Genomic DNA, 26,772 nt, shown 5'->3' with positions numbered 1-26,772 from the left:
TCTTGATAACATGGTAGACATGATTTCTGACGTCTGAAATACGAATGTGATGTGACGGCTGGAACTCTAGCAGCCATTTGGGACCAAGAGGGAAACTTGGGGCTTATAAAAGAAAGCTGGTTTCTTGATAACACAATGAAGCCATCATCCCAGGGTGTGTTAATTATGTCCTTTTATTCTGGTATTTTGACTTCTGGGGCCATACCAACCCTAGGGGAACTGCCCCATCTAGGGCTAGCTAATGCCTAGACAGTACCAAACAACTTGCTTTTGAGGGCACCTTGCATATGCCAACTAACCAATCCAGAACCCACTCCCTGTTGCCACCCCCAATCTCCTCTGTCAGGCTCTCACACCCCAGGCCAACATCCCCCTGCCCTAATCACTCCAGAGTCGGGTATCAGACAACTAGGCACCACCCCTATGCCCCAGAGTCATGAAGTTATTCCAACTAGCCAATTGTAAACCCACTTACCCTGCCCCACCCGTTCCTTCCCATGGAAACCACAGTAAAGGCTCTTGCCCACAGTTTCCCAGCTCCCTCTGTCTCCTGATCCCACTGGTGCTTCCCTGTGTGGCCTTGCCTGGTGCCGAGTACCCCCTCCTCTGGGAACTGTGACTAACAAACTATCTGTTGGCCTCACCACATCTGAACAATAATAAGACCTACATTTTAAAATAGGCTCAGAATATCTCCAGACTTCTTTTTTCAGTGAGAGGGAAATTAACTTTTCCTTGCTTAATCTACCACCGTGAGCAATCTCTGTTCTAGCAGCCACACTTAATTCCTAACTCATATAGGAATCATAACATAACTGTAGATAATTTAAAGAAAAGCATCATTGCCTATGTACTATTTAAAATCATCTTGAGTTCCACCCCTCAGGGTTCAGGCCTCAGTCAATAGGTCTTTTTCTAGACAGACCTCCCTTCTCCCATGTGACTTGCTCTGGGCAATGAAATATGGGAAGAACTAATGATGGGACAGTCTGAGTCTAGACTTTCAAAGGCATCACATAATTCAGGGCACCTGGGTGGCTCAGCTGGTTAAGCATCTGACTCTTGATTTCAGCTCAGGCCACGATCTCATGGTTGTGAGACTGAGCCTTGCGTCGGGCTCTGTGCTGTCAGCTTGGGATTCTCTCTCTTTTCCTCTCTCTCTGCCCCATTATTTAATGTTTAAATAAACATTATAAAAAAAAGCATCTCATGATTCTACATTCTCTTGTGCCTCTGACGTCACCCTGGAAAGAACAAGACTCAGCCCATCCACTGGCCTATGGAGGAGGATAGACTTGAAGAGGAGATAACTGGAAGTCAGCTGACCTACACATACAGGAGAAAGACAAAGTTGTTGTCTTCAGCTAATGAGTTTCGGGAGCCTGTCTTACATAATACTATTGTGGCAATTGCTGACTGATTCAGTCAGGAAAGCAGCAATCTACAAATGGTGATTGATTTCGTATGGTTAGAAACTGTGTTAGGCATATCCCAATGCCTATATACAATATATATAAAATCAGGGCACCTGGGTGGCACAGTCAGTTAAATATCTGACTCTTGATTTCGGCTCAGGTCATGATCTCATGGTTCATAAGACCTAGCCCCACGTCGCGCTCTGCTAACGTTATGGAACCTGCTTGGGATTCTGTCTCTCTCCCTCTCTCTCTGCTCCACCCCTGCTTGCGCTCACACACACACACACACACACACACACACACACACACACACTTGAAATAAATAAGTAAACATAATAAAATAAAATTAAATTAAATTAAATTAAATTAAACGTATTAACACACAACACACTCACAATCAGTGACATAGTTCCTGGCCTCAAGGATTCCACCTTAATTTTGGAACTCTCCACCTTTAAAAACCACCGAGATTAGCCTGATGCCCGGCTGCAGACTCCAGCAGGATTGTATTATCATTCCCCAGATGAATCGATTCTATGAGAGAAAGAAGCTCTTCATTGAACTCCCCCGAAAGATAAAGCCTCTGAGGAGCCTTGGGGAGAACTAAGGAATCTGCAACAGTGTCGTGAGGCTGGGGGGGGGGGGGGGCGGTCCTGCTAATGAGAGAGGACCCCTTGGCGCCAATCAGGGCAGGTCTGAACCCAAGCTCCCTCTGAATCGGCTGCATCAGCCACGTGGTGCTGGCAGCCTGTAAACGGGCCGTGACCTCCTGTATTTCTGATGGAGGAGAGGACTTGCTCACACTTGGCGAATGCCTGCTGTACATGTAGGTGCTTGGTACACGCTATCCCATCAAGTTTGTATGACAGCCACGTGGGTCTTTTATTTCTTTTTTATAGATGAGGTTTCCTGGGCTCTACATGGTCTCCTCTGTTGTATCTGCCACTCTCTCCTTCTCACCCTGTGTCCCCTGTCTCCTGACTGCTCCTCTCATGAGCCAGCCACCCTCCTACCCCAGGACCTTTGTACTGGCTATTCCCTCTTCCCCTCAAATACCTGTTTAGCTCCTCCTCCCCTCCTTCAGGTCTTTGCTCAGTTGCCACTTTCTCAGTGAGACCAGCCTATTTAGAACGGCACTCAGCCCCCACTGCACTGCCTTACCTCACCCCTACTTCATTTTTCTCCATAACACTTATCTTCAGGTTGTATACTCTAACGTCATTTGTTCCTGCTTATGGCCTAACAAGGGCGGGGATTTTTGTCTGTCTCGTTCACAGCTGTACTTTCTGTGTATAAGACCAAGCCTGGCCATGGCAGGTACCCCACAAATTACACAATGAACCAACAGCCTATGAGTGAGGCTCGGGGATATGCCGGGAATTGCAAAATGTCAACAGTAAGAAGTTTTCTGAGCAAACTGAACCCCCACAGTCTGCCTGGCCGCCTTGCACAGCCCCTGCCGCCTTGCACAATTAAACCTACAGCCACACTTCTCTCTTCCAGTGCATTCCATTGTTAGCTCTGAAAGACAAAGTGTCAGTCTCTTTTCTTGACAATTCTGCTGTGTGGAGGGAGGAGAATGGGGGAAGTGACAATTGTCTTTACTCTCTTGCTTTTTAAAAGGGCCTTAAAAATCAGATACATTTGATGGGAAAACCAGTTGATCTATCTTGTCAATGACAAGCTATTACTAAAGGGGAAATATCATTCTTGAAGATGTGAGTGTAAATGTTATTTCTTGCAGGTGAAGACAATTTGGGAGGTCCCCAGCAGCTATTTCTTTAAAAAAAAATTTTTTTTTAATGTTTACTTATTTTTTTGAGAGGGAGAGAGACAGAGTGCAAGCAGGGAAGGGGCAGAGAGAGAAGGAGACACAGAATCTGAAGCAGGCTCCAGGCTCTGAGAAAGCGGTCGGCACAGAGCCTGATGCGGGGCTCAAACCCACGAACTGTGAGATCGCGACCTGAGCCGAAATCGGACCCTTAACCGACTGAGCCACCCAGGCACCTCCCCAGCATCTATTTCTTCTTCTTTTTTTTAATGTTTATTTCTGAGAGAGAGAGGGCATGAGCAGAGAAAGGGCAGAGAGAGAGGGAGGCTCTGTGCTGACAGCAGAGAGCCCAGTGTGGGGCTCAAACTCATGAACCATGAGATCACGACCTGAGCCAAGGTCGAACACTTAACTGCAGAGTCACCCAGGCGCCTCCCCACCCCCAGCAGCTATTTCAAATAGTTCCTTTTGTTATAAACCAGTGCTCCTATTCTGTGACTGCAGCAGCTGAAACACCTAGGCTGGGGGTTGGCGGTGGGGGGGGGGGGCTGTCTCAGCCCTGGCTTTCTAGCCCTGGCTTTCTGCCCCCCGCTAACTGGCCAACGTCTCTAACCTCCCAGGCCCATTTTCATCCCTCTCTTGGCCCGTGTACCACACACCAGTGTGTGACAAAACGCAACATTGTATCTGGCCCATGGCAGGTGTTCAGTGAAGCTCCATTCACCTCCCTCTGTGTTACGTGCCCAAAATGTCTGTGTCCACCTGTGGTCATTTGGAACTCTTGACCACGGGTGTGTTCTCACGTCTCATCTCACTTGCTCAGAGAGGCTTTTTTAGTTCACAGAGGCAGTGTCATTTTACTGAGATGCTTTGAGCCCAGGGAGCCTGATGACCTCAGGGGCTCTTGGTTGGTGGGTCAGCTGGGAGGAGGGAGGGCCTGACCCACAGCCCCACCTGCTGCCAGGCAGCCCAGCCACCCCTCCCTCCCTGCACCCAGGGGCCTTGGAATCTGTCCCTTTGGCCTTCAGATAAAGAGCTGTGGAGGATTCCTCTCCTTTTTTGGTGAAAGAGAAAGTTTCTACTGAATAAACCCTCTAAGCAATTTTTCTGATCGGGTGACATCTGTACAATAACTAGGAAAAGAAATAATTATTATTATGATGCCTAAATGATCCAGCACTTTCTCCCCAACTCCAGGAAGAGAGACAGCTGGCCCCTGCCTCTCACGCTCTCGGTCTTTGCTGGCAGCCCAGCCCTGCAGGCCTGGTTTTCTGCATTGAAGAAGGGAAGCTAGTGGCATGGTAGAGACAGCCATCCGATGGGAGTTCCACCTCCCAGACGGGAGCAGAGCAGAAGGAAGGGGCAGAACTATGTGGACACTGCAGCCTACGCTTATTACAAGAAGAGTCTGTGCTGACTTCTTTGATTTAAGGTTCCTAGGGGACATCTCAGGCTTATTACACAGATGGGAAAACTGAGGCTCAGAGAGGTCAACTGACTAGTCTTGGCCACACAGCGGAGCCCTGAGTCCCTCTGCCTCCATCCAGGAGAGTCCCATTACAGAGCACCTGGAGCTGAGCTCAAGCTGAAAACAGGGAGCCAACCCCTTTGTGGGGCTCAGAGGAGGGACTTTGCACGGCTGCCCGTGTAGGAGCTGAGGAATTGGGGTGAAAGCGTTGTGTTCCTACTCCTGGACTCGGCCCTGGCCACTGGCGGTCTCTTGGCTGGGCTCAGGTGCCACCTCTGGGAGTCTGAGCATCTCTGAGCAGAGCTTCGGCAGAAGGTGCGCACTGGGGAGCTGGCACCACACCCCGACAGACTGCGCGTCACAAGCTATTCCCGGAGCCGCTCTGGTGCTTCTGTCAGATGGTGCAGAAACCCTGGGGCCACTTGCGGGGGGCTGCGCCACAAGCCGGGCTGCTCAGAGGCATGGCACCCAGAGGGCCCTCGCTGGTCGGACAGAGCCTGTGTAGGCACCCCGCCCCCAGATGGTTTTCCGAAAGTTGACATCCCAGCAAGGCGAGAGGGTATGGGGACTTGACGCAGCCTTGGCACGCGAGGGCTGTGTACCCTTGGGCAAGTTACTGCACGTTTCTGAGCTGGCTTCCTCAATGGGCACATTGCCTGTGCCACATTGTTGTAAGGATTACACGGGGCAGTGATCCGTGGAAAAATGACTAGCATGGAGAGGGCAGATTTTCCCAGGTGGACAAGTGTTATTTGATTTCCTTTAAATAGGGCCCATCTTCTGGTCCCAAGTCATACACCTACACATACAGTTCTCCAGTGGGAACTTGGGCAGAGCCAGAGAAAACACCGTTTCTATCGGGTGCCTTGTAATTAAGCAGGCACTCATGGAGCAGCTATTATATCCTGATACCCGGAAGGACGCAGAGATGGGCAGCCTGGGCTGGTGTTCTCAGAGCACTTACTGTGCCGGCAGAGGGACCCACAGTGAGGGAGGGAGCCGTGGGGAGGCCGATGGCCCCACTGCCCTGCTTTCTGGAGTGCCCCGGGCAGACCAGCTTCTCCCGTGTGGCTGTGTCTCCACAGAGCCTCTGCGCTGGGGCGGTTAGCTTGGTTCAGGGCAGGGGTGAGATGCTATGAATGAGGGGGTGCCCCTTCTCCAGCAGCCAGTGCCCCTTGCTGCCCAACCTCTGCTTCTGGGTTTGGGGTAGGAGCCCACGGGGCTGAGGGGAAGTGACTTTCTGCACCAGGGGCTCTGTGGAACGGCCTAGAACACAGGCTCCATTCCAGACACTTTCCACGTGCGCGTGTCCATGCGTTCTATCAGTCTCTCAGCTGCGGCCCCGGACGGAGGCGACGTTGGCCTCACTGTTTGCAGATGAGGAAACGGAGGTCCAGAGAGGCCCTGCACACAGCTGGTCTTTTTCGAGCCAGCCTTGGCTCCATAGCTCAAGGCACGGCCACCCAGGTCACCCTGGGCCTCTAACATCGTACCCGCTCACTTCACTGGCCTGGCTTCTGGGGGCCCAGCTGTCCAGGTTCAGAGTTGCCCCATCTTCACACACAGAGCTCCTCATTCTCAAACGTCTGGGCAAGCACTGAGCATGTGTGGCAGCCCAGGGTGCTTGCCAAGGGGATCTGAATGCGCCTCAGCATCCCAGGCAAGGTTGGGGTCCTCAGGTTGCCTTTACATTTTTTCTTTTACCACTAATAGGAGAGAAATCAAGGCACTGATTGCGAGGCTTCCCGGAGCTGCGAGCGGGGATTCTGCCCCTGGCCCTCCCGCTCCTGGCTTGGCCCCTCGTCCGTGAGTCAAGGCAGAGATCTCTCTGCCAGCCTCGGAAGCAACTTGTGGAAATGAAATTAAGCAGGGGCTATGAGAACCTTCCAGAAGGATGTTGTAACACTGCAGCTAATTATCTATTTTTCCCAAGCTGGTAACAGGTACCCTTAAAAACTGCCACCAGAGACTTCTGGAGCCGCCTTCCCTGCTGTCATGAGGCCCGCTTCCAGTCCAAGAAGGACCTGCTCCTCGCCCCTCGCCTGTGCTTTCTGGGCCTGCCCTGCCAGTTGGCAGCCCAGCGGCCGTTTATTTTTAGTTCTCGGCAGGCCAGCCATGTCCTGGTCACATGCTGTCGGAGCTCCTACTTCAGAAGGGCTCACAAACCAGAGCTGCCCCCTCCCCTGGGAAGCCCCTGCGGTCACCTGAGGCATCCGGCGTGGGCCTTGGCAGAGCCACCGGGCCCCTCCCAGGGACACGTCCAGACGCAGCCAGTGCTGGCCCTGCCTGTTTTAAATTTCTGTGAGGAGCTCCTTTTTCTGGTCCATCTGCAGCCAGTTATTTTGACTGTCACTTTACAAACGGACAGTGGTGGCACTGTCCAAGCCTGGGGGATGCACAAGGACCCGGTCCTGGGAGCCCGGAGTCTGGGCCCAAACCTGCCGTTTGTTGGCGGGACCTTGAAGCCTGCACCTGCCCCTGTCCCCCTAGAAGAGAAGAGGGCCCTCCTTGCAGGTTCACACAGCTTGCTGCTTTGCTAGTGACTGATACATGACTGTAACTATGATATTATTGCAGCTTCGGTCATGAGTATGACCACCTGCTGACAGGCTCCCCCGGGCCAGGTCCTGGTCCCAAGGCTTTTCAGATGGTAACCCACAGGGGCTCTACATCTGGTACCATTAACGCTATTTCCACCTTGCATGTCAGGAAGTGGAGCTACTCGGGGTCAGGTCCTTGGCCATGCCTTGCAGCTGGTGAGCGTAGGAGCTGCGATTTGAACCCAGGCGGTCACTCCAGGGCCCCTGGCGCCCTGGGCCACCATGTTAGGTCACTCCCCTCCTGCTGTCCTTGGTCTCAACATGTGCATCGAGAGTCTGCATGTCCCTCATAGTGACTGGGGACACGTGTGTGTTTCATCCGACTTGAATGTCTTTAGGAAAATACTCAGTATTTGCAGATGGGGAAAAAAAAAAAAAATCCAAGGTAACTGTTACCTAAGCCGGGGGCAGAGTGTTCAAATTTAGAAGGTGTCTGGCGTGTGGCAGGGAGGAGCTGGCCTCGTGGAGCATGTGGCAGGCCTGTGCTGATGCGCCCTAGGTGGTCCACTAGGCCTGCCCGCACATGGACCCAGCAGCCAGGGAACACGTGTTCCAGGGAAGAAAAGGCTCTACAAGGCACGTCGTCTCCAAAGCAGGTTTTGAAGATGCCGGTGCGGGCATCTGCGGGAGCACCGACTGAGGGTGTTATAAGATGACCACTAAAGGCATCAACCTTCCTGACAGCACAAAGCTACACTGGTCACTAACAATGCCTGGCCAGAATCCAGTGGTTGTGGTAGATGCATGGGCTCTGCAAGTTCAAGGCCAGCTCTGACTCAGCCAGAATGGGAACCCGCTCGCAAGGCCTCCAGGCACACCCAGGCGTGTGCCCCCTGCTTCCCGAGGGGCCCTACTGTGGCCAAGGCTGCCCAGGGTGTGGCTCCTCCCCCGATCCAGGCGGGGACCCTTGCTGTCCAACTACAAGGCCCTCCTCAACACGTCCGGCTACTGACCAGGTGCAGACGTGGAGGGTGTCGATCTCCTTCTCTGCTCTAAGCTCTGCCATGGTGACCCCGCCTTCCAGTCTCCTCTGGAGACTTCTACACCTCTGCTACACCTCGTTCCCTCCCACTGCTCCCCCATCCTGCAACCTCCCAGAGATGGGAGCCTACTGGACGGGGCGCTATCCTCAGGGAACTGCTAAGCTATTTATTTCACAAAACCGGTACACCTCCCCCCAGTAAGTGACCAGAATCTCAGCTATGTGAGGGAAACAGGAAGAGAAAAAGACACGGTTCCAGTGCTGGAGGAACTAAGAGTCTAGCAGAGGAGGCAAATGCACGAACAAACAACTAAAAATACACAGTGGGAGAAGAGTCCTCAAGCAAGTGAAAGATGGTACCCGAGCACAGAGGGCAAAGAGGGGAAGGAAACCTGCAGGGAGCTGAGGCTGCCAGCTGGGCTCGGTAGGGACTGGCAGGCCAGTGGCTGGCACGGGAGGTGGCCGGTCCCTGAGGGGGGTGTGGAGGTTCAGCCCAGATGTGGGCGTGGCCACTGGCCAGTGTCTGCACAAAGCTGTATGTTAGGAGGCAGCTGAGGCCCCTGAGGCCTTGAAGTACCCTTGGCCATTGTGGGCAACACTAAGCTGCTTGAAGATGGTGCTAGAAGTCTAGGAGCTGATCCACCTGACAGCAGCTAACCCCTGCCCTGGTCCCAGCCACCGGTGAGCCTCTGGGCAGCAGCACACTGTGTGGCTGGACCATCATCCCCAAAGTCCTGCCCACACCCGGCCACCTGGTTCCCAGCTTTGACCCCCTAACTCAGTCGTAGCTGCTCAACCATCCTGGACAGTGGAGGGAATCCAGTGTGCCCTTCCCACCATGTGCCTGGTGTTCTGCTTCTCCAGAGCTCAGCATTCCCGTCTTTAAAGTGGAAGGACACTCCTATGACCGTGGCGCCAGCCTGTGACAGGGAAGCTTGCTCCCGTGTCCTGCCCTTGCCTCTGCAACTCTGCCCGGGGTTGCTGTGGTCCGCCCCGCCCCGCCCCTCCAACCTTGGCCTCCCCGTTGCATTGCAAGCCTCAGCCCACGTGGGGCCTCCTCTGCAAGGACCACCGACACCCTGCCCCCTCTCCTCCAGTTTTCCTCCCTCCCGGCCGTCTCGAGTGCCACCTGCTTCTCTTGGAGTTGGCAGTGTCCCCTGGCCCCACCCTGATGACCTACGCCTGGAGCCAGGACAGGCCCGTGTGAGTTTTGGATGTCCCATCCCCACACAGGGCCTCCTGGGTAGCGCCCAGGCCTGTCTGCTGCGGTGACTGAACACCATCCACCCATACCTGGGCCAGCCGTCCTCCCTGCTCTGCCCGGATGCAGGAACCCTGCTCTGACACAATAAGGGAGGGGCCCGGGGAGAACTTGCTCTCCTCCCAGAGCGTCCACACAGCAGGCTCCTTGGGCTCTGTGAAGCCAAAGAAGAGCAGGTCTGGCGCGTTTGACGGGGGAGGCCGGGAACAGGGGCTCTGGCACTGTGGGCCTCTGTGACCTGTGTTCCTTTCCTCTGCCGCCCTGACTAGAGGACCGGCCTACAAACACCTCGGCTCTAGGTATGCTGTGCAGAATAAGTGACAGGAAGGGTGGGAAATGTCCAGGACAGTCTCGGCCCACAGTTAGGGTCCGAATGGAAACTACTGGTGCTATGTTGTGGGGTAGAGGGGGGACTTGGGGTGCTCACGAGCTCTCCTCACCCGTGATCACTGTACCCACTTCCAGGCTGGCTCGAGGGCCAAACAAGGCAATGTTTCAAAAGCCTTTGGGGCACTGGGGTGGTTCAATGGGTAAAGCATCTGAGTTCAGCTCAGGTTATGATCTTGTGGTTCTTGAGTTCCAGCCCCACATTGGGCTCCTCAGTGACAATGTGGAGCCTCCTTGGGATTCTGTCTCTCTCTCTCTCTCTCTCTCTCTGTCCCTCCCCCACTTGTGTGTGCTCTCTATCTCAAAATAATCTTTAAACAAGGCCTTTTGTGTGGTCAGGGGAACAATAACTATCAATAAATATTAATTGAATGCAAATACCATTTCAGCCTGTGATGACTTACAAATACCCCATGAGGCAAATAGAGTGACATCCACTTTTCAAATCTGGAAACTAAACTCAGTAGTGTGGAGTTGCGACCAGCATCAAACTCAGGCTTTTCTATGACTAATAACTAGTTACCCCACCACAGCCAGCATCTACAGAGTACTTAAGGTGAGCCAGGCACTCTCCATGGATTATCCCACTTAGTCTCCTGCTCCTGACGCTATGGGGTAGGTGGAGACTTTGGGTCTTCTCTGCTCTGGATGAGAAAACTGAGATGCAGAGAGGTTAAGCAACTTGCCCAGCATCACACAGCAACTAAGTGGTTGAACTAACTTGAACCTGGGTCTTGCAGACACCAAGGTCTACGTTTTTGCTCTGCTCCTAAATAGAACCCATGTATACACTATAATTATGCGCATCTTTTCTCAGTCCCTGAACCATGACAAAGAGCCATCCATGGTGCTGAGAAGAATTTCTTTCCCTAGAATTATTCAGTCTTTTTTTTTTTAAACATAGCATCACACATAAGTAATTTGACTTTTTTTCCTCCTCCAAGTGACTCATTTGAACACTCCAGAAACTGTGTCTTCCAGAGACACAGAGTGATGTCTGTTTTCTCCCTACCAGAAAACCCTAAATATTTCCATCTCAGGGACCATATGAATAATTTTGAATGAATGAATACTCCCTTGGGGTGAATTCCTTTCGAAAAATAACCAGGTGTCACATTATCAGGCAAACTCCAGCACGGAAATGAGAACAGTGGCACTGATTTTCCGGAAGCATCCATCTCGAAGGCCCTGACACAAACGCAGGATTCAGGATTCAGACTACAGACTTGCCTTATGGGCCCTCCAAAGGGCTACACTGTTTTGATGCTTCCACAAAGCGGGAGTAAACGATGTGCCTGATCTCCAAGCGGATGGCTGAGTGCTCATGGTGAATCTTCCACAGCAATCACTGTGTAGCGTTCTTACGAAATGAAATCAAGGCTAGATGAAAGACCAGAGGGGATGACACCGGACGCCACCAAAGGGAAGCCCCCCGACCAGGCTGATGAAGAGGCTGCCTCTGAGGCAGTGACGCCCAGCAAGAGCCACCCGGCATGGGCCGAATCGCATTTGGATTAAATACAATGCCAGGTGCGTGCAACTGGTCGCGGAAAAGATGGAAACTGTCCATTTAATCTGAGGGAAGTGAAGAAGACAGTGTTTAGTGATGAAGAGAAAAGTGAGTGGGGAGGGCAGCACTGATATTTGTTGAGCACCTAGTATGTGCCCAGCAGCGACTACGTTCGTGTAATCCTCACCAGCTAGACACTATGGCTCCGTTACGGGGAGGGAGTTGGGGGGAGGGGTAAGCTAAGGCTCACTGAGGTTTAGTGACTTGGCCAAGGTCACCGTGTCACGTACTATGAAAATCTTCCCAACAATCCCTCCCCCCGGCAAACTCAAACCCTCTTTCCCTTTACCCCCAGACAGACTTCCACCAAAGCCCCCTCGCTGGAGGAGCGCCTCCACTCACTGTTCTTTTAAAACATGCCTGCCTGGGGGTGCCTGGGTGGCTAAGTCAGTCCGACTGCGGCTCAGGTCGCGATCTCACGGTTCGTGGGTTCGAGCCCCGCATCGGGCTCTGTGCTGCCAGCTCAGAGCCTGGAGCCTGCCTTGGATTCTGTATCTCCTTCTCTCTCTCTCTGCCCCTCCCCTGCTCACACTCTGTATCTCTCTTTCAAAAATAAATAAATATTAAAAAAATAAAAAAAACAAAACATGCCTGTCTCCTTTACTGTACTGGGATTCTTGGAGGCCGTCACTAGGTCTCTGCCAGTTCCATATTCCTGTACCCAGCACGGACCCAGCACACAGTAGGTTCTTCTACTACATCTGGTTTTTGAGATGCTGAATCTGCTTACTGAAAATATTACATTTCCGGGGTGCCTGAGTGGCTCAGTTGGTGAAGCATCCATTGTTGATTTCCACTCAGGTCATGATCTCATGGGCATGAAATTGAGCCCTGCGTCAGGCTCAGCACAGAGCATACAGCCTGCTTGAGATTCTCTCTCTCCCTCTCTCTCTCTGCCCCTCCCCCACTCATGCTTGCTCTCTCTCTCTCAAGATAAATAAACTTAAAAAAAAAAACATTACATTTCCAATTTTAACTACATCTAACACCGTAATTTAAAAGAAATTCTACATAAGCCAACACCTGTGGTGAACCTGGCCCCCTTCCTGCAATTTTTCCCACTTGAATCAGAAAATTTGGGGGTGGGGCCCAGCCGTCTGAGTTTCCACAAGCCTTCTGGGGACACTGCTGCTACTTGAGTTTGAGAACCCTGCTTCTGCTCATACTCTCCCACCACGATATTATTATTATTATTATTATTATTATTATTATTATTATCAGCCTCATTTTATAGACAAGCAAACTGAAGCCGTGAAAGTTTGTGTTTTAGTCAAGAAAGAGGCAAGTGGCCACGTAAACTCATGTCAGCTATTTATATCCAAGATGGAAGGCTTGGGTGTGCTTACCTGGATTATAAAGGAAGAAGACGGGGAGAAGGAGGAAGGGAGGGCAAAGCCCTCTCAGGGACATGGCAGGTGCATGGCCCACCCTCCACCACCCTCTGCGTCATCCCTGCAGCGAATTCACGGTGGCCTGTCCTCGGAGCTGGGCCCCCTGAACTCCTGAAGTATCAAAGGGCCACTCACTCCATTACTCTCACTTTCGTATTTACTAAGGCAAGAGAAGTCGACACATTTCTCAAACATTTTGCACACCCAAAATATATGTTCCTGTAACGGATGGCAACAGATCTTTAGAACAGGTCCCGCAAGGGACCTTGACTCAAAACAGTCTCCTTGTTTGGAAAACACACATACCATCTCTCCTCCTCCCCCGAATTTCCTAAATACCCTTCGTGGGACGGGGCAGGGCCCCCTCACCGAGAAAATGGGGCCCAACTGCCGCCCACAAACATTCCCTCAGAACTTCCTCTTCTCGCACACCCCTGCTAGTTAGAAAAAATAAAACAAACTCCCTTTAACACTTTCCCTCAAATATTTGTGGATAATTAATTCACTGTTAATCAGTTGAGAAGGGTTCTTTGGTACTTTGTAAATAGAGAGAGAGCAGCCCTGGCCTCAGCAAATGTTATTCTTAAGCGGGAGGCTGCCGGCCGGGAAGGGCCACCTTGCAGCAGCCCTGTCGCCCGGACCAGGCCAGGCTGCCCACATTCCAGGCTGGACCCCGTGTCGGCCTCCGCCCGCAGCGGGGCCTCCAGGTGGGACCGGGGGGCCCCCCTCTCTCATGGTCACACCAGGCGCTCAGCTTGCGTGGAAGGCTGAGGGGTTTCCAGTGAGTCACCGCGAGCAGCTGGTGACCGAGGGACGCTGTAAGCACGAGCCCTGGTTTTCTCTGCACTATATTTAGAACGGCACAGAAAATCCCATCCTTTGGTGTTTCCACCTGTTCAGACGTCCCGGAAGCTCCTCCACTCCGTCCTCCCACACCTCCCCCTTGCTGGGCCCTGCCCTGGGTCCCGTCTCCTGGCAGCTCCTGAAGTCTCCTGGTGGCCCTCCCTGCTTCCAGCAGCCAGCCTGTCACTCCTTGCTTCAATTCCCTCATGAGCTCCAAGCGTCCAAAGGGATTCATACCAGAGCCCCGAGCTTCGTAGGCTAGGGGCTTTTGCTCCTGTACCCCCTGCCCCCCTGGTAACTGCTTCTAAACTTTGGGATCCAGCAGAATCCTTAGGCTCAGATTTCTACCTAAATAAAACATGAGCACGTGATACTGTGTGTCCACTCTTTGCGCATATGGTCTCCTCCACCTGGAACCATGGTTCTTAACCTTGGCTGCACATTAGAACCACCTGGGGTGATTCCAAAAGCCGCTGCCCCCAGACACATCAAAGACCTCAGAAATTCAAGTCTCTGTGGAGAGAGGGCCCAGGTGTCGGTATTTTCCAGGACTCCCCAGTGACTGTCAATGGGCAGTCGAAGTGAGAACCTCTCCACACCCTTTCTTCTCTTGGGGGGCTCCCACCCATCCGACAAGACCCAGCCACCCTGCCAGCACTCCAGGCATCGGGGAGCCCGTATACCTCTGAGGCACCGTGCCCTCCTCGGCACACTGGACTTACAGGCTTCCTCTGTTCCAGTCTCCATCCACATCACTTTCCGGCCTCACTGGGTGGTGGTCCCCGCCCCCAGCCTTGGCCACCAGTCTCAGAGTTCCAGTGGCCACTCCACTCGGTCCTCTCCACAGCGATGAGACCCAAGAGTGCCCCGCTGCTGTGGATACTTTCATGTGGATGTCCTACTGTGGGATGTCTAAAACATGTGTGGGGTGATGAATTTTGGATCAGAAACTCCTTCCTTCGTTCAGCAGACACTGGTGAGGTCTCCCCTCTGCCTCAGTCCTGGGCTCCATACAGCAGATGAGCAGTCGGTGGGGGAGAGCAAGGGACTAACACGACACGGTAAGACGGTCTCCTCCAGAGGACGGAGCTACCACTGGGGATGCTGAACGCTATTACGCACAGGAGCACCTAACAGGGGATGCCTAACTTTTTCTGGGGGACACAGGTCACTCTACCATTAGGACATCAGTTACCGTGTCCATGAGTTTGTGCTTGTAGAGCAACTGACCCAGGGCTAACGCACGGTTAGGAACGTTAACCACTGCCGACTGATGATGCTAACAAAGACCTCTGCATCAAAACCTCACGAAACAACGGGATGGATAAGATAGACGGGGGATGCGGTTAGACCCAGAAGACACACAAAGTAGAAACGGTTGGGAAATGCTCTTTCTGGGCCAGCCTGGAATTGTGCTGTGGAAGAGGAGATGGCTACTGGCAAGGTCCTTTCTCCGCTTCCTTCTTACTGAGCCCTGTTCTGTTTGTACCAGCGGATACGTAGCGAACACATGAGACTTCCCTGCCTTCCTTGCAGCTAGCGGTGGCCGTGTGATGCAGCGCTGGCAGATGAGACCCAGCTGGAATGCGCCAGGAGCTTTCCTGGTATGAGCCCAGCCCCTTCCTCTGTGTTGCGGCCCACGTCTCCTTCCTGCTTGGAACGTGAGGTTGGAGCTGGTACCCACAGGCACAAAAGCCACAAGCTAAGAACAGCTGAGCAAAACTGCAGAGGGAGCCCTGGGCAGTGGTGGCACAGTGGTGTCCACATGGCGGGGGAGAAAAAGATATGTGTCTTGTTCAGGTACGACGGTCAGGCCTCTGTTGCGTGACTGGTAGGAGTGTTTTCGTGCAATGAGAATGGCCCCCCTTGGCTACAGAGCCTCAGAACCCTCACCTCTAAAACAGTCAAAATATCAGTCATTAAGAGGGAGTAGAACAGGGGCGCCTGGGTGGCTCAGTCGGTTAAGCGTCCGACTTCGGCTCAGGTCATGGTCTCATGGTTCGTGGGTTCAAGCCCCGCATTGCGCTCTGTGCTGACGGCTCAGAGTCTGGAGCCTGCTTCGGATTCTGTGTCTCCCCCTCTCTCTACCCCTCCCCCACTCGTGTTCTGTCTCTGTCTCTCTCTCAAAAATAAATCAACGTTAAAAAACTTAAAAAATAAAAAAGAAGGAGTAGAACGTGCGAAAAGTGCCTAGCGCAGAGCTTGATGCACAGCTGGTCCTGCTCAGAGCCTTGGAGGCCCCAAGGTGGGGACACAGCTCACCAGCTGGTCTGCATGGTGGCTGGAGGGGGTTTCGGGGTGGGCAGAGTGAAGGGGAAGAAGTTTCCACCCTCTGCTGGGCCCTCTACATGTATTCTCTCCCAACAACCCTTGGTGTATTACAGCACTGCCTCACCCATTTGGTGGATGAGAAAACAGAGGCTTGGAATGGTTCAGTAAGGCCTCTGCGATCTTGGAGTCACAGTCTAGCGGGGACAGGGACCCAGGTATTGTTTGCGCTTGAGCCCTCTTGCTGTCTGGGGTGAAGGTTCTAACAGTCTGGGGTGACGATGCACGGGAGTGCAGGATGGCAGTGCGCCTGAACACATGGGGGCTGCGGCCTCACCCTGGAGAGACCATGAGCCCTTGAACAGTCTTTCTCAGCCCTGCATTTTTAAACCCTTTGTGTACCTCCAGCCGGCCCAGTAAATGCCTGACATTCTCCCCACCTATGCTCCATTTAAATTTAAAAGTTACGTTGGAAAGAATGAAGGCTGTATATGTCCCTGCATGTATTCATGCCTGGTATATCATCCGTATCTTGTCATAAAGGAGGCCAGGCTTTAGAATCTACATTCTGGGTTCAAATCCCTCCTCCTCCGCATTTCTCAGCAAGAAGGAATAAAGCACAGATCACTAAGCCCATATCCACTTCTCCAGCCTGCACAAGACCCCGCCATGAAGGCCCATCCACACGGCTTTCTCCTACCAAGGAAGCCACAGTCACTTTCGTCTGTAGATGACCACCCAAGCCACACACACATTCAACTGGGTTTGTTTCTTGAATAAAACACCTCCCCTTTGGCACTTGCCGGAGATATTTCCAATGAGTCCCTGGAAGAAACCGATAAACCAAAGAACTTAAAACAGGTGAATATAAACAACCGGTTTTGAACTATATTTAGAACACCACGGAGAGCTATGCCTCAATCCTAGATGCTGTTCTGGAGACAGTGAAAGGTGGGCTGTTTCTCGTCTCCTTTTACTCAGAAAAGGAAGCCTTTTTCCAAAGTTCCACAGTCAGGCAAAATAAGTCAGGCACCACAGGTACTCGCTCCCACAGATGTGGTCAAGGGGGAGCTCGTAAGAAGGTAACTTGACTCCAAGACTCACAACAGAGACGTGAGACTCTGGTTGGAGGTGTTCAGTGTTTCCAGGGTATAATTAATTATTCTTTGCTTTCAGAATGTCCCTCTGTTGTTCAGTTTGAAGCTGGAGACGATGGTTGCGACAGATTTTAACAGAGACAAAGACAACGGGAAGAAAGGCATTCCTAACTTGGGCCTTCACACACTGTGGAAAGTGCCAAAGTTAATAATGACACCGTCCCCATCGTGAAAATTGGGTTAGTCCTCAAATATCACATCTCAAACAGCCTCACAAATATTACTGGGACCATTTGCAAAGCACCAAAGAACATTACAACCATAAGGAAGAATTCAGTCAACAGTCTCAGTTACAAGGACGCTCGCGCATATATGGCTTAAGAAGGGCTCTTGGTAAACCACGTTTGCAGTCTGATACCCACAAAGTGCCCCAGCAAGCTTCTCAGCGTCTCTCTGTACTGATACGCTCTCCCTCCCTTTTGCAAGGACTCCTGGGCCCTGTCACTGCCCCCCTCTCCCTCTTTTCAGCAATGTCACTTAATTATCTATTTTCAAATCACATAAAACAGAAGCCGCATTGCTGGATCTGGACCGGGATAATGGATTTCTACATCGCAGTTGTGGAGAAATCACCACGTTCAGTCACAGGGAACGCTTCATTTTAAAGACTGTTAGGCAAAGAAAGATCTAAGCTGGGAGACATCCGAGCCATGAGGGAAGTCACAAAAATGATGAAGGCGTGCCATATTGAGTTATGCAATAAACATGGCATTTTGACGGTTATGGTGGATTTTGTTATGGGGCAAAGGATCAAAGAATCGGCCTGGGGACGTGTGTGTGTGTGTGTGTGTGTGTGTGTGTACATGTGCCTGCATGTGTATTTATATGTGTGTGCACGCATGTGTGCGCATGTGCATGTGTGTTTGGGGTTTTCTTGTGTGTGACTGCGTGTCCTCTGAGACTTTCCTGCTCTCCTGGTTTGAAATGCTTTGTAAACGTCTTGTGGTTAAACTGGGGTTGAACTGTACTCGCACCAACTACATCACATCCATCTGAAGTCCCTTGGGAGAAGACCAGGGCCCATTTTGTACCGAAAGTGCTTTATAAATGCAAGAGAGGATTCCTTGGCCTGGGGCAAGTTCCTATATAAACAGATTCTGACTTTGGTTTCTTTCAGTGGAGATTTCTAATCAGCCTGCATTCAATCCCAGACTCAACAGAAATTGCTGGTCAGACATATTTTTTTTTTGTTTACATAATGATTTTTTTTTTTTCAACCCAGAAACACTCATGGAGAACATCTCTTCCCAGTGTCACTGCAGGATTCACAAGAGAATAACAGAGGAGGAGAGGTGATAGGAGAGGGGGTTCCCAAACTGTCAGGCACCGGCCGGCAGCGCGGGCCCTGTCCCCCCGGGGGTACTCACCATGGTCGTGGGCGAACACCAGCAGCTCGAGCCCCACCAGCATCTGAGCCAGCTCGTCATAGCGGCCACAGTGCTCCCCGGCTCCATGGGACATAAAGATGAGGGCCCTGCGGGGGTGAGAGGGAGCCCGGTTAGGAAGGTGGTGGACCACTGAGCACAGCTTGAACTTGAGCACAGAGCTTTCGTGACGCCAGTGAGCTGGAGACTGAATCTCCAGCTAAATGCATGAGGGAAAGGGCACTGCTCTAAAATGCTAGGCTTCAGGGCGGGGCGTCTGGGTGGCTCAGTGGGTTAAGCATCCAACTTCGGCTCAGGCCATGATCTTAAGGTTCGTGGGTTCAAGCCTTGCGTTGGGCTCTGTGCAGACAGAGCTTGGAGCTTAGAGCTTGGAGCCTGCTTCAGAGTCTGTGTCTCCCTCTCTCTCTGCCCTACCCCACTCATGCTTGCTTTCTCTCAAAGATAAATAAACATTAAAAATTTTTTTTTAATTAAAAAAAAAAATGCTAGGCTTCAGGGCTATATGGAATGGAGCTCAAATTCCGGCTCTCCTGTGAGAGACTAACTCTCCGGCTAATACCCATCCCACGATGCTTCACTCCTTCGCCTGTAAAACAGTATCTCCCTTGGCGGAGGAGCAGGGCTCGTGAGGGTCAAGGAGCTCCTTTATGCCAACGCATTGGGCACAGCGCACGTGGCAGCTTCCTCCAAGCCAGCTGCCCAGGCAACCCAGACCTCAACCAATCAGGACACGGCCTGTCTTGGGGACAGGCAGGTGACTCGAGCCAGGCTGGCTGGGTCCCATCAGAGCGGACCTCAGAGCTTTGGCTCAGGTAGGCAGGAGAAGGCACCCTCAGCTTCCTGCCAGGTGTGAGCCACAGAGGCTGTGTGCCTCGAGGGGCTCCAGTCGTCCGGCAAAAACAGAGGATGAGTCAACCCAACAGAAGAGAGCCATGTAAAGAAGGGACCCCACGTCCTGATATTGTTGCTTGAGTCCTGAATCCAGCCCGACCTGAAACCAGCATTCTCCCCTATCCCCGCCTTCTGCTATGCTGTTGAGGTAGGTCACTGGGTTTTCTGTACTTGTGAGGAGAAGAACCCTAACTGACATACAGCTCTCCGTGTTTGTGTGTAATAGTTTATTTAAATACCCATCCTTCCACAGGCAGCTGGAATTTGTATTATGTGCGTGCCTTGTATTCTCTTCCCCCCTTATCTGTCTGGCAAACTCCTCCCCTTACTTCAAGACCCAGCCTGAAGGTTCCCCTCATCTGTGAAAGGTTTTACAGCCCCCAACTGGCTCTGCGAAGTCTCCTCTCTCCTCGGGGATCCTGCGATCCCTCTGTTAACGCAAGGACGGGCGCTGCTTTCTGCCTCCCTCCACCACCAGTTATGACCTTCTCCAGGACATGCAAAGACGTCAAGTCTCCCTTGCTTTTAGCGTTAGTAGATAGCACACTTTGGGGCTCATGGTGGAGATTCTGCAAACGCTGTTTTGAACGAACGAATGAAGGCTGAGAGGTGTTGAAAGAAATGGCTGTATTTTGCACCCATGATCTGTGCAGGAGAAGCCCCGGGATCTGGAAGCAGAGCTTGGCTGGGCACCCCGTCACCCCGGAAACCCTTCAGTGTGGCAGGGTGACTCTGGGACCCAAACACTAGCACGACCGTGCTGTGACTCATCCCAGCTTCTCCACTAGCCAGAGTCGGCCTGGCCATGGTGGGGGTTGATGAAAGGGCATTTGGATTCTCAAACAGACAGTTGTCAAGACTCATATTCTTGGCATAAGCCCCATAGGATGCTAGATTACCCTTCGGGCTAGGAGTGAACGCTGTGAGCAACACCCATCCAGTTTCTGCCAAAAGTGAGGGAGGGGGAGGAGCAGTGGAGAGGGAGTGGGGCGGGGAGGAGTAGAGATGGAAGAGGGGGAGAAGGGGGAAGGGGGGAAAACAGCTGCCATCTTCCTGAGCATTTGCGGTATGTCAGTTCCTCCGTTAACCCCAAACACGAGATTTCTAACCCTTACAGTCGTCTGAGGCTTTGATTTCTTTGTAGCTGAGAATGCAAATCAGAGAACTTAAATTTATTGCCCAAGTCACACAGCAAATACAGATCACAGCACGTGACTTCCGGCTTTCAGGTCTCCCACTGGTCAGCCACCAGCAGGCTCAGAGCACAAGTCACCCATCCCTTGCCTGCCTCCACACTCCTTATGGCCACCTCCCCCGCTTACCTCCCTGTCCTCACGAGGGGCCGGTAGTCATTCTTTGGCAGCGCCTGGTGCTTCCCGCCTCAGGACCTGGGGCCTTGCCAGTCCCCTCTCCCGAATGCTCGCCCCCAGATCTCCCCTGGTTGCTCCTCACACAGACATCACCTCGAAGAGGCCTCTTCTCCACCCCACCTGGGGTGGCCTCCCTCCCTTGGGCCTTTCTGACCCCCACTGGCCCCTCACCACACAGCACGTTCTGCCATTATTTGCACTGGTTTGTAACTGCACATCACAGTTTGCCCTTGTTTTGCAATTCACTTGCTTTCTTGGTTCCTGGCTCTCTCCTCCACTTCAAGGTCGGCTCAAGAGTCCAGGAGGCGTGTCCACCTTCTTCTGGTGGAACCAGTGCTGTAGCCCAGGCCCCAGTGGCACTGAAGAGGGGCAGGCGGATGTATGTTAAGGGAATGAACACCTCACTCAAAAGCCCGTTTCTTTCGACAGCTCCGCTCGCCAGGTTGTGCAGGGGCAGAAGTGCACGGGCTTATTTCACCAGGCTACACGTTTTATTCTTTGAACAGTGTGCAAAATACCAGCGTTAACCTCATCTGCCTTTGGCATCTGTCCTCCCTGCCCGTTTCCTAAAAATATAAGAGAAACATTTCACACCGTCTCCATTGCTCCTCGGAACATCTGGCCACCTGCTCTTTGATCAGACGTTAATCTGGGCAGATTACACCTGTCCAGCTGACGCTTCTGGGGTCGGCTGGGGGGTTTCCCCTTAGCTACTGAGGGGCATGGCCGGAACCTCTAAATAGTCCTCTCCCATCTGCAGAAGGGCTTCCAGAAGGGATGACACAAGCACTTTCACATCCTTTGGGGATGCGGCAGCTGCTGTCTTAATTCAGACCACAGTTAATGCAGACGAACAAGCGATCGAGCTGGGTCAGCCACCCCCCCCCCCAACTGTGGTCAGGGCCGGCTTGGTGGCAGAGGCCTTCAGGGTTTCCCTTAGTGCCCAAAGCAGTGGCATAAGGCACTGTCATTATGCCTGGGATTGCTTGTTAATAGTCTACCTCTGAGATATGATGTGGAAAAATACTTGGCCTCTGACTCTACAGAAATTTCTTCTAATCCAGTGGTTCTCAACTTTGCTTACAGCTTAAAGTCGCCTGGAGTGCTTTAAAAAATGCGGAGGCTAGGTCCTGCCCCCAGAGAACCTCTGGGTTTAACTGGTCTGGGGTAGGAAAAGCTCCCCGGTGGTTCTGACATGCGGAAGCACCTGCAGTCATCACAGTGCACAGCTTGGGCAACCGTACTGCTCAGCCAGTGGCAAGAATGCAGCTAATGGCCTGGAGGCTTACAGCCACTTTGGAGTCACTTATCTGCCCAGGGAACATGCCGGGCAAACCACACGTTCTATCTGTAGAGATATACAGGCTGTCAGAGTTCGCTGCTGCCTTTCCTTTGGAAACAAAGCGAACTGACCTACTGCAGGGAGCAGAGGCTTCTTCAGTCCTTGTCTGCATGGATGAGGCAGCACCTGCAGGCTTAGCCCCCTCCCTGCCCACCCCCCCCCACCCCCATCCCTGAACCAGACCAGCCATCTCAGCAGACACACGTTTGGACAAGTGGCCTCTTTCTGGTCTTCAGCTGCCCTCGTGGTAAGTGGGGTTCCGCTTAGTTTATGCATTCAGCTCTTGCCTGGGCCCCAGTTCTGATAATTGGGTCTCCCCTCCCCCTCCCCACACCTACTTGTTCCCTGGACCCGAGTCTTTGTTCTGTAGGATCTGTCTGGCAAAGTGAAAATCAAATCACATTACTCCTCTGCCTTAAACCCTTCAGAGACTTCTGGCTGCAAGAGAACAAAGCTATTGCCTCTGTGATGACATCCTCACCTCCCCCCCTCCCCTCTGCCTGTGGCCTCCTTTCCAATGCTCAGACATGCCAACTGGGGTGCGCTGCTAAACGTTTAACAACTGGGGTGGGGGGTCCCGGTTTGCCAGTTTCCCCAGTGTAAACGCTCTCTCATGGCTGACTTCAGGTTAACGTGCTGTCACCGAACACAGACTTGAAGGGCACGCAAACCACTAGCAAGCCCACTCCCACCTCAGAGCCTCTGCCCCTGCTGAGGCATCTGCTGGGGACCCCTCCCGATCTGTGCACGATGGCTTGGACTGCTGTGTGGACCTCAGGCCTTCTGTGACCGCTGCAGTGGAAAGAGTCCCCTGAGACTTGTGACTGTCCAAAACCACTTGTCCACCACCAGGTTCCCTTCTGCCCCCACCCACCCACCCAGCTGGAATGCATTCCACGAAGACAGGGGTGTCATCTACATTGCTCACTGCTATATCTTCAGCCAGGGAAAATGCTGGTGCACAGCAGGAGCTTAGTATGGATATGTTGACAGATCGGAGGACCCCTGCGGCCCGGATCCCTCCACCCCCTGCAGCCCCCCAAGTCGGAGTTCAGGCCCAGGGGCAGGGGCCTTGGGAAGCCAGGTTTTCCTGGTCTCGGGTTTTCCACTGCTTCGTCCACCTCACCTGTCAGGTCACACCTGCTCCCCTTGTCAGACCTTCCTCCCCCCACCCCCCAACATACCTGCTGTACGTGTGGCCACTGTCTGCTCATCTGCTCCCCTGTCGCTGGCCCACCCCCAGGTCCCACCCCTCGCAGCGCCCCCACCTTGTCTCCCTGGACACCCCCAGCCACACCCCCAGCGTGTGCATTTAGGCTTTGTGTCTCTGGGGAAAGGGAAACCCCCAGCCCGAGACTGTCTGATGGAGCGTCCTCTCTCACTGCTGAATGCTGACCTCCACTTGGAACTTCTTGTCTGGGGTTTCACAAGCTGTTGTGATTATATTTCTGCTCTGAACGCAGCCAGCAGTAAGGAACCGAGACGTGGTGAAATAAACGCCAAGGCTGCTGGGAGGCTGTCAGCAGGACACACTGAAGCCAGGATGACCGGGTTCGAGTCCTGGCGTCACCACGCGTGGCCCTGCACAAGCCACCCACTGGCTCCCAGCCCACACTTGCAGGGTGGCAGCAACAGGGGACCTTGACTGAGGCCATCCAGGAGTACCGACTCACAGCTTATCAAGTGCCAGGCGCTGGGGACCCACAGAGGGAGAAACAGCATTGTCCCTGCCCTCACACAGCTCACAGTCCGGTGAGGAAGACAGACAGACGCTCCGCAGAGGATACACCTGCGGGCGTGTACTGTGACAAGTGCCTTGGACACAGAGAGAAGGGACCACAGGGAGCCTTATTTGGACAGGAGGGAGTGACCCGGAAGGGCTCTTTCAGTGTGTAAGCTGAGAACTGACGGCTGAGAAAGAGAGAAGTCAGGGGTGTGGATGGATGGGAGGCATCAAGGGGCGTGGTCCTGCCCAGGGCAACACAGGTGTGCAATGGATCCCAGGCGCAAAAAGAAGGTCTCAGCATCTAGAACCCTGCTTGCAGGGCCAGGGGACTGAGATCAACTCTGGGAAGGGAGGCAGCCAGAGCCCGTAGGGTCCCAGGAGCAAGGAACGGGAGGGGTTTCTCCTTACAGAGGATGGCTCAGAGCAGAGCCGCGAATGGATCTGACTTTTTGAAGCTTCCAGGGCCACTGTGGAGAACGGAGGGAGAGATGAGGAATGATGTCTGTCAAGGAACCTGCAGGCTGGGCTCTCAGCAGGTGCCGGGCAAAGCGGTTCCCTCGCTCCCGCCCTCCCCTGGCATTCTGCAACCTCCACAGAGAACAGCAGCAGAAAATTAGCAGGGCCATTTATGCAGACAAGGCAATACCCACGGCGGCAGAAATTAGGTTGCAGAAGAGGCTGGCGAAGATCTTTTTCCTGGAACTTCTTTAATGGCTGCAGCCCATTGGGAGACAGTCGTTCCGGGAGAAGGCAATGACTGTCAGAGGGGGAGGCCCAGCCCCAGGAGCAGATGGCCTGCCTGGCATCCAGCCCTGGGAGGTGGGGCAGCTCCCAGTAAAGCATATGCAGCCCTTGAGATGAACAATGCCGCAGAACTTCTCAGAATTTATAAACCGGGGCTGGTGTGACCATGCCCAGGCCCGACAAAGTGGAATGTCCCCTCGATCAAAAAACTGTTTCTCCCTTTATTCCTTTGCTTGTTCATTGTTGCAGCGACTCAACTTTCTAGGTCTCGGTTTGCTCACCTGTCAAATGGGGATACTCCCGACACCTCCAACCCCAGAGAGCACAGTGTCACATAAAAATGACCAAACGTGTCTGGAAGCTTTGGGTCTTCCTGGCACTCTGTAACTTCCTGCCATGAAGCTGTTTCCTCTGCTGGCACAGACGGTCCACCTGCGGTCTAGAGCCCTGGCTTTACACTCCAGTGCTCCCAGAAACTGGCTCCTGGATGGGTGCGGGCCTCAGTTTCTCCACCTGTGTAATGGGGACACGGCACCTCTGCCCTGGGGTTTTGAGATGAAATGAGAGAGTATGTGCAGGTGTGCTGAAGGGCTCTGCAGTCCAAGGGTGAGGCCTCTGCCTTTCCAGCCATCCACTCTGCCTGCTCACTCCCCAGAAGGTGAGGCCTATTCATGGGCCCACACTGTGTAAGGACCCCTGGAAGGTTGGGGGTAGGGGGAAACAGGCCTGCAACCACCAATGGCTTGAAAGAGAGGGCCCGGTGCTAGAATAAAAGCATTCACCTCTACGAAGGATGCCCCCATCTGTTACGTACAGGATCATGGACTTGGCTGGGACAGCTTCCCCTCTAAGTGCACACCTGCAGGGGAGGTCACAACACCTCCCGCACAAGGCTGTCAGGAGGTGGAAATGAACCCACCTAAAACACTTAGCATAGTCTGGTGCTGAGTAGAAAACATTAGGCTCTTTCCTGCCTGCCCTCTCCAAAGCAACGGCAAGCTTCATTAAAGGAAGAGCTGAATGCCCAACTGAAGACATAGGAAAATTCCGGAAGCCCAGGATTTGTGGGAGGAAACCCGTTTGTCGGGTGAGCACCGTGGACGTTCCTACCACCAGGCAGCAGCTCAGATGGCAAGGTGGGGGCATCCAACCCAGGGAGGGAAGGATGCTAGCCCCACAGACCCTCATGATGCCCTCAAGGGAAGTGGGGGGAGGGCATCTGCTGGCCTGTTCTGGGGGCAGTGCCTGCTGTAAGTTCTCGCTTATCCCCAAGGCATCCCACTCAGGCACCCGGGTGGCTCATTCCATCATCCACATCCACCAAACTCCCTACTGCCAAATTTTCTGACTTTAAAAAAAAATTCACCCGGCACGTTTGTCATCAGGCCTGTGAGTGGGACTGAGAGGCTGAGCTGGACCCCTTTCCCATAACTAAAGCAGAATCCTGACAGGCCCTGCTGGAATCCAAATGTAACTGTTTCCCCTGCTATTCCACAGTGCCAGGATGACTTTGTTCCCCTCCGTCTCTGGCAGGGCTCCCACAGCACAAATAGTGTGCGGCGGGGACGGGAATAGAACAAAACCCGCGAAGGGGTCTAAAATTTCATAGGGGGAGCTAGAAATAGACCTCTTATTTGTAAAACAGATCAATAACGCCTAGCTCACGGGGTCTTTGTGAGGGTTGATTGAGAGAATTTATGGAAAAGAACCCGGCAGGATGCTTGGTGCACAGTCAGGCATTACATAATAGCCAGTGCTGACAGCTGATATTTACTTTGGCTAGATATGGGCCTAAGTGTGTTATGCGCTAACTCATTTTAACCCTCACAACAACCCCATGAGGCGGGTACGGCTGTTTTCTCCATTTTTCTAATGAGAAAAGTCAGGCCCAGAGAGGCTACACAGCTTGCCTGAGGTCACACAGCCAGGAGGTTGAGAACTCAGCAGAACCTGAGCACAGCCAGGCTGGCTCTCAAGTGCACATTCTTGACCACTATGTGATTGCATAACAAGAGGAAGATGCTGCGCAGTCATGTCACAGTGCACGGTCAGGCAGTCCCCAGAGGCTCCTCGCCCTGACCAGCGTATCCCTCTGGCCTCCTGCCCCAGCCTGTCCACCAATCAAAGAAGGACATCTTGTTCTTTAGCTGGCCATCTTTGCCCATGCCCGTGGTCTGGCTCAAGTTCCATTCTTGCTC

At 52.9% G+C, this 26,772-nt stretch overlaps 1 protein-coding gene across 7 annotated transcripts in view; it reads right to left on the bottom strand.

The window, feature by feature from the left end:
• Positions 1-26,772, bottom strand: part of MGLL (monoglyceride lipase) — a 162,713-nt gene that overhangs the window by 58,017 nt on the left and 77,924 nt on the right. For 6 of the 7 annotated variants that reach the window (XM_045494023.1, XM_045494026.1, XM_045494027.1 and 3 more), the window contains exon 3: positions 18,484-18,590. The exons of the other annotated variant lie outside the window; for it this stretch is intronic. In XM_045494023.1, the coding sequence (XP_045349979.1) occupies positions 18,484-18,590 (107 nt within the window). The remainder of the gene's footprint in view (positions 1-18,483; positions 18,591-26,772) is intronic. 7 annotated transcript variants of the gene reach the window in all.

Source organism: Leopardus geoffroyi, chromosome A2, assembly GCF_018350155.1.
Source record: "Leopardus geoffroyi isolate Oge1 chromosome A2, O.geoffroyi_Oge1_pat1.0, whole genome shotgun sequence".
In the NCBI taxonomy this organism is placed as follows: Eukaryota; Metazoa; Chordata; class Mammalia; order Carnivora; family Felidae; genus Leopardus; species Leopardus geoffroyi.
The sequence above is the reverse complement of the archived record's forward strand: the minus strand, read 5'-3'. Positions and strand labels throughout refer to the sequence as shown.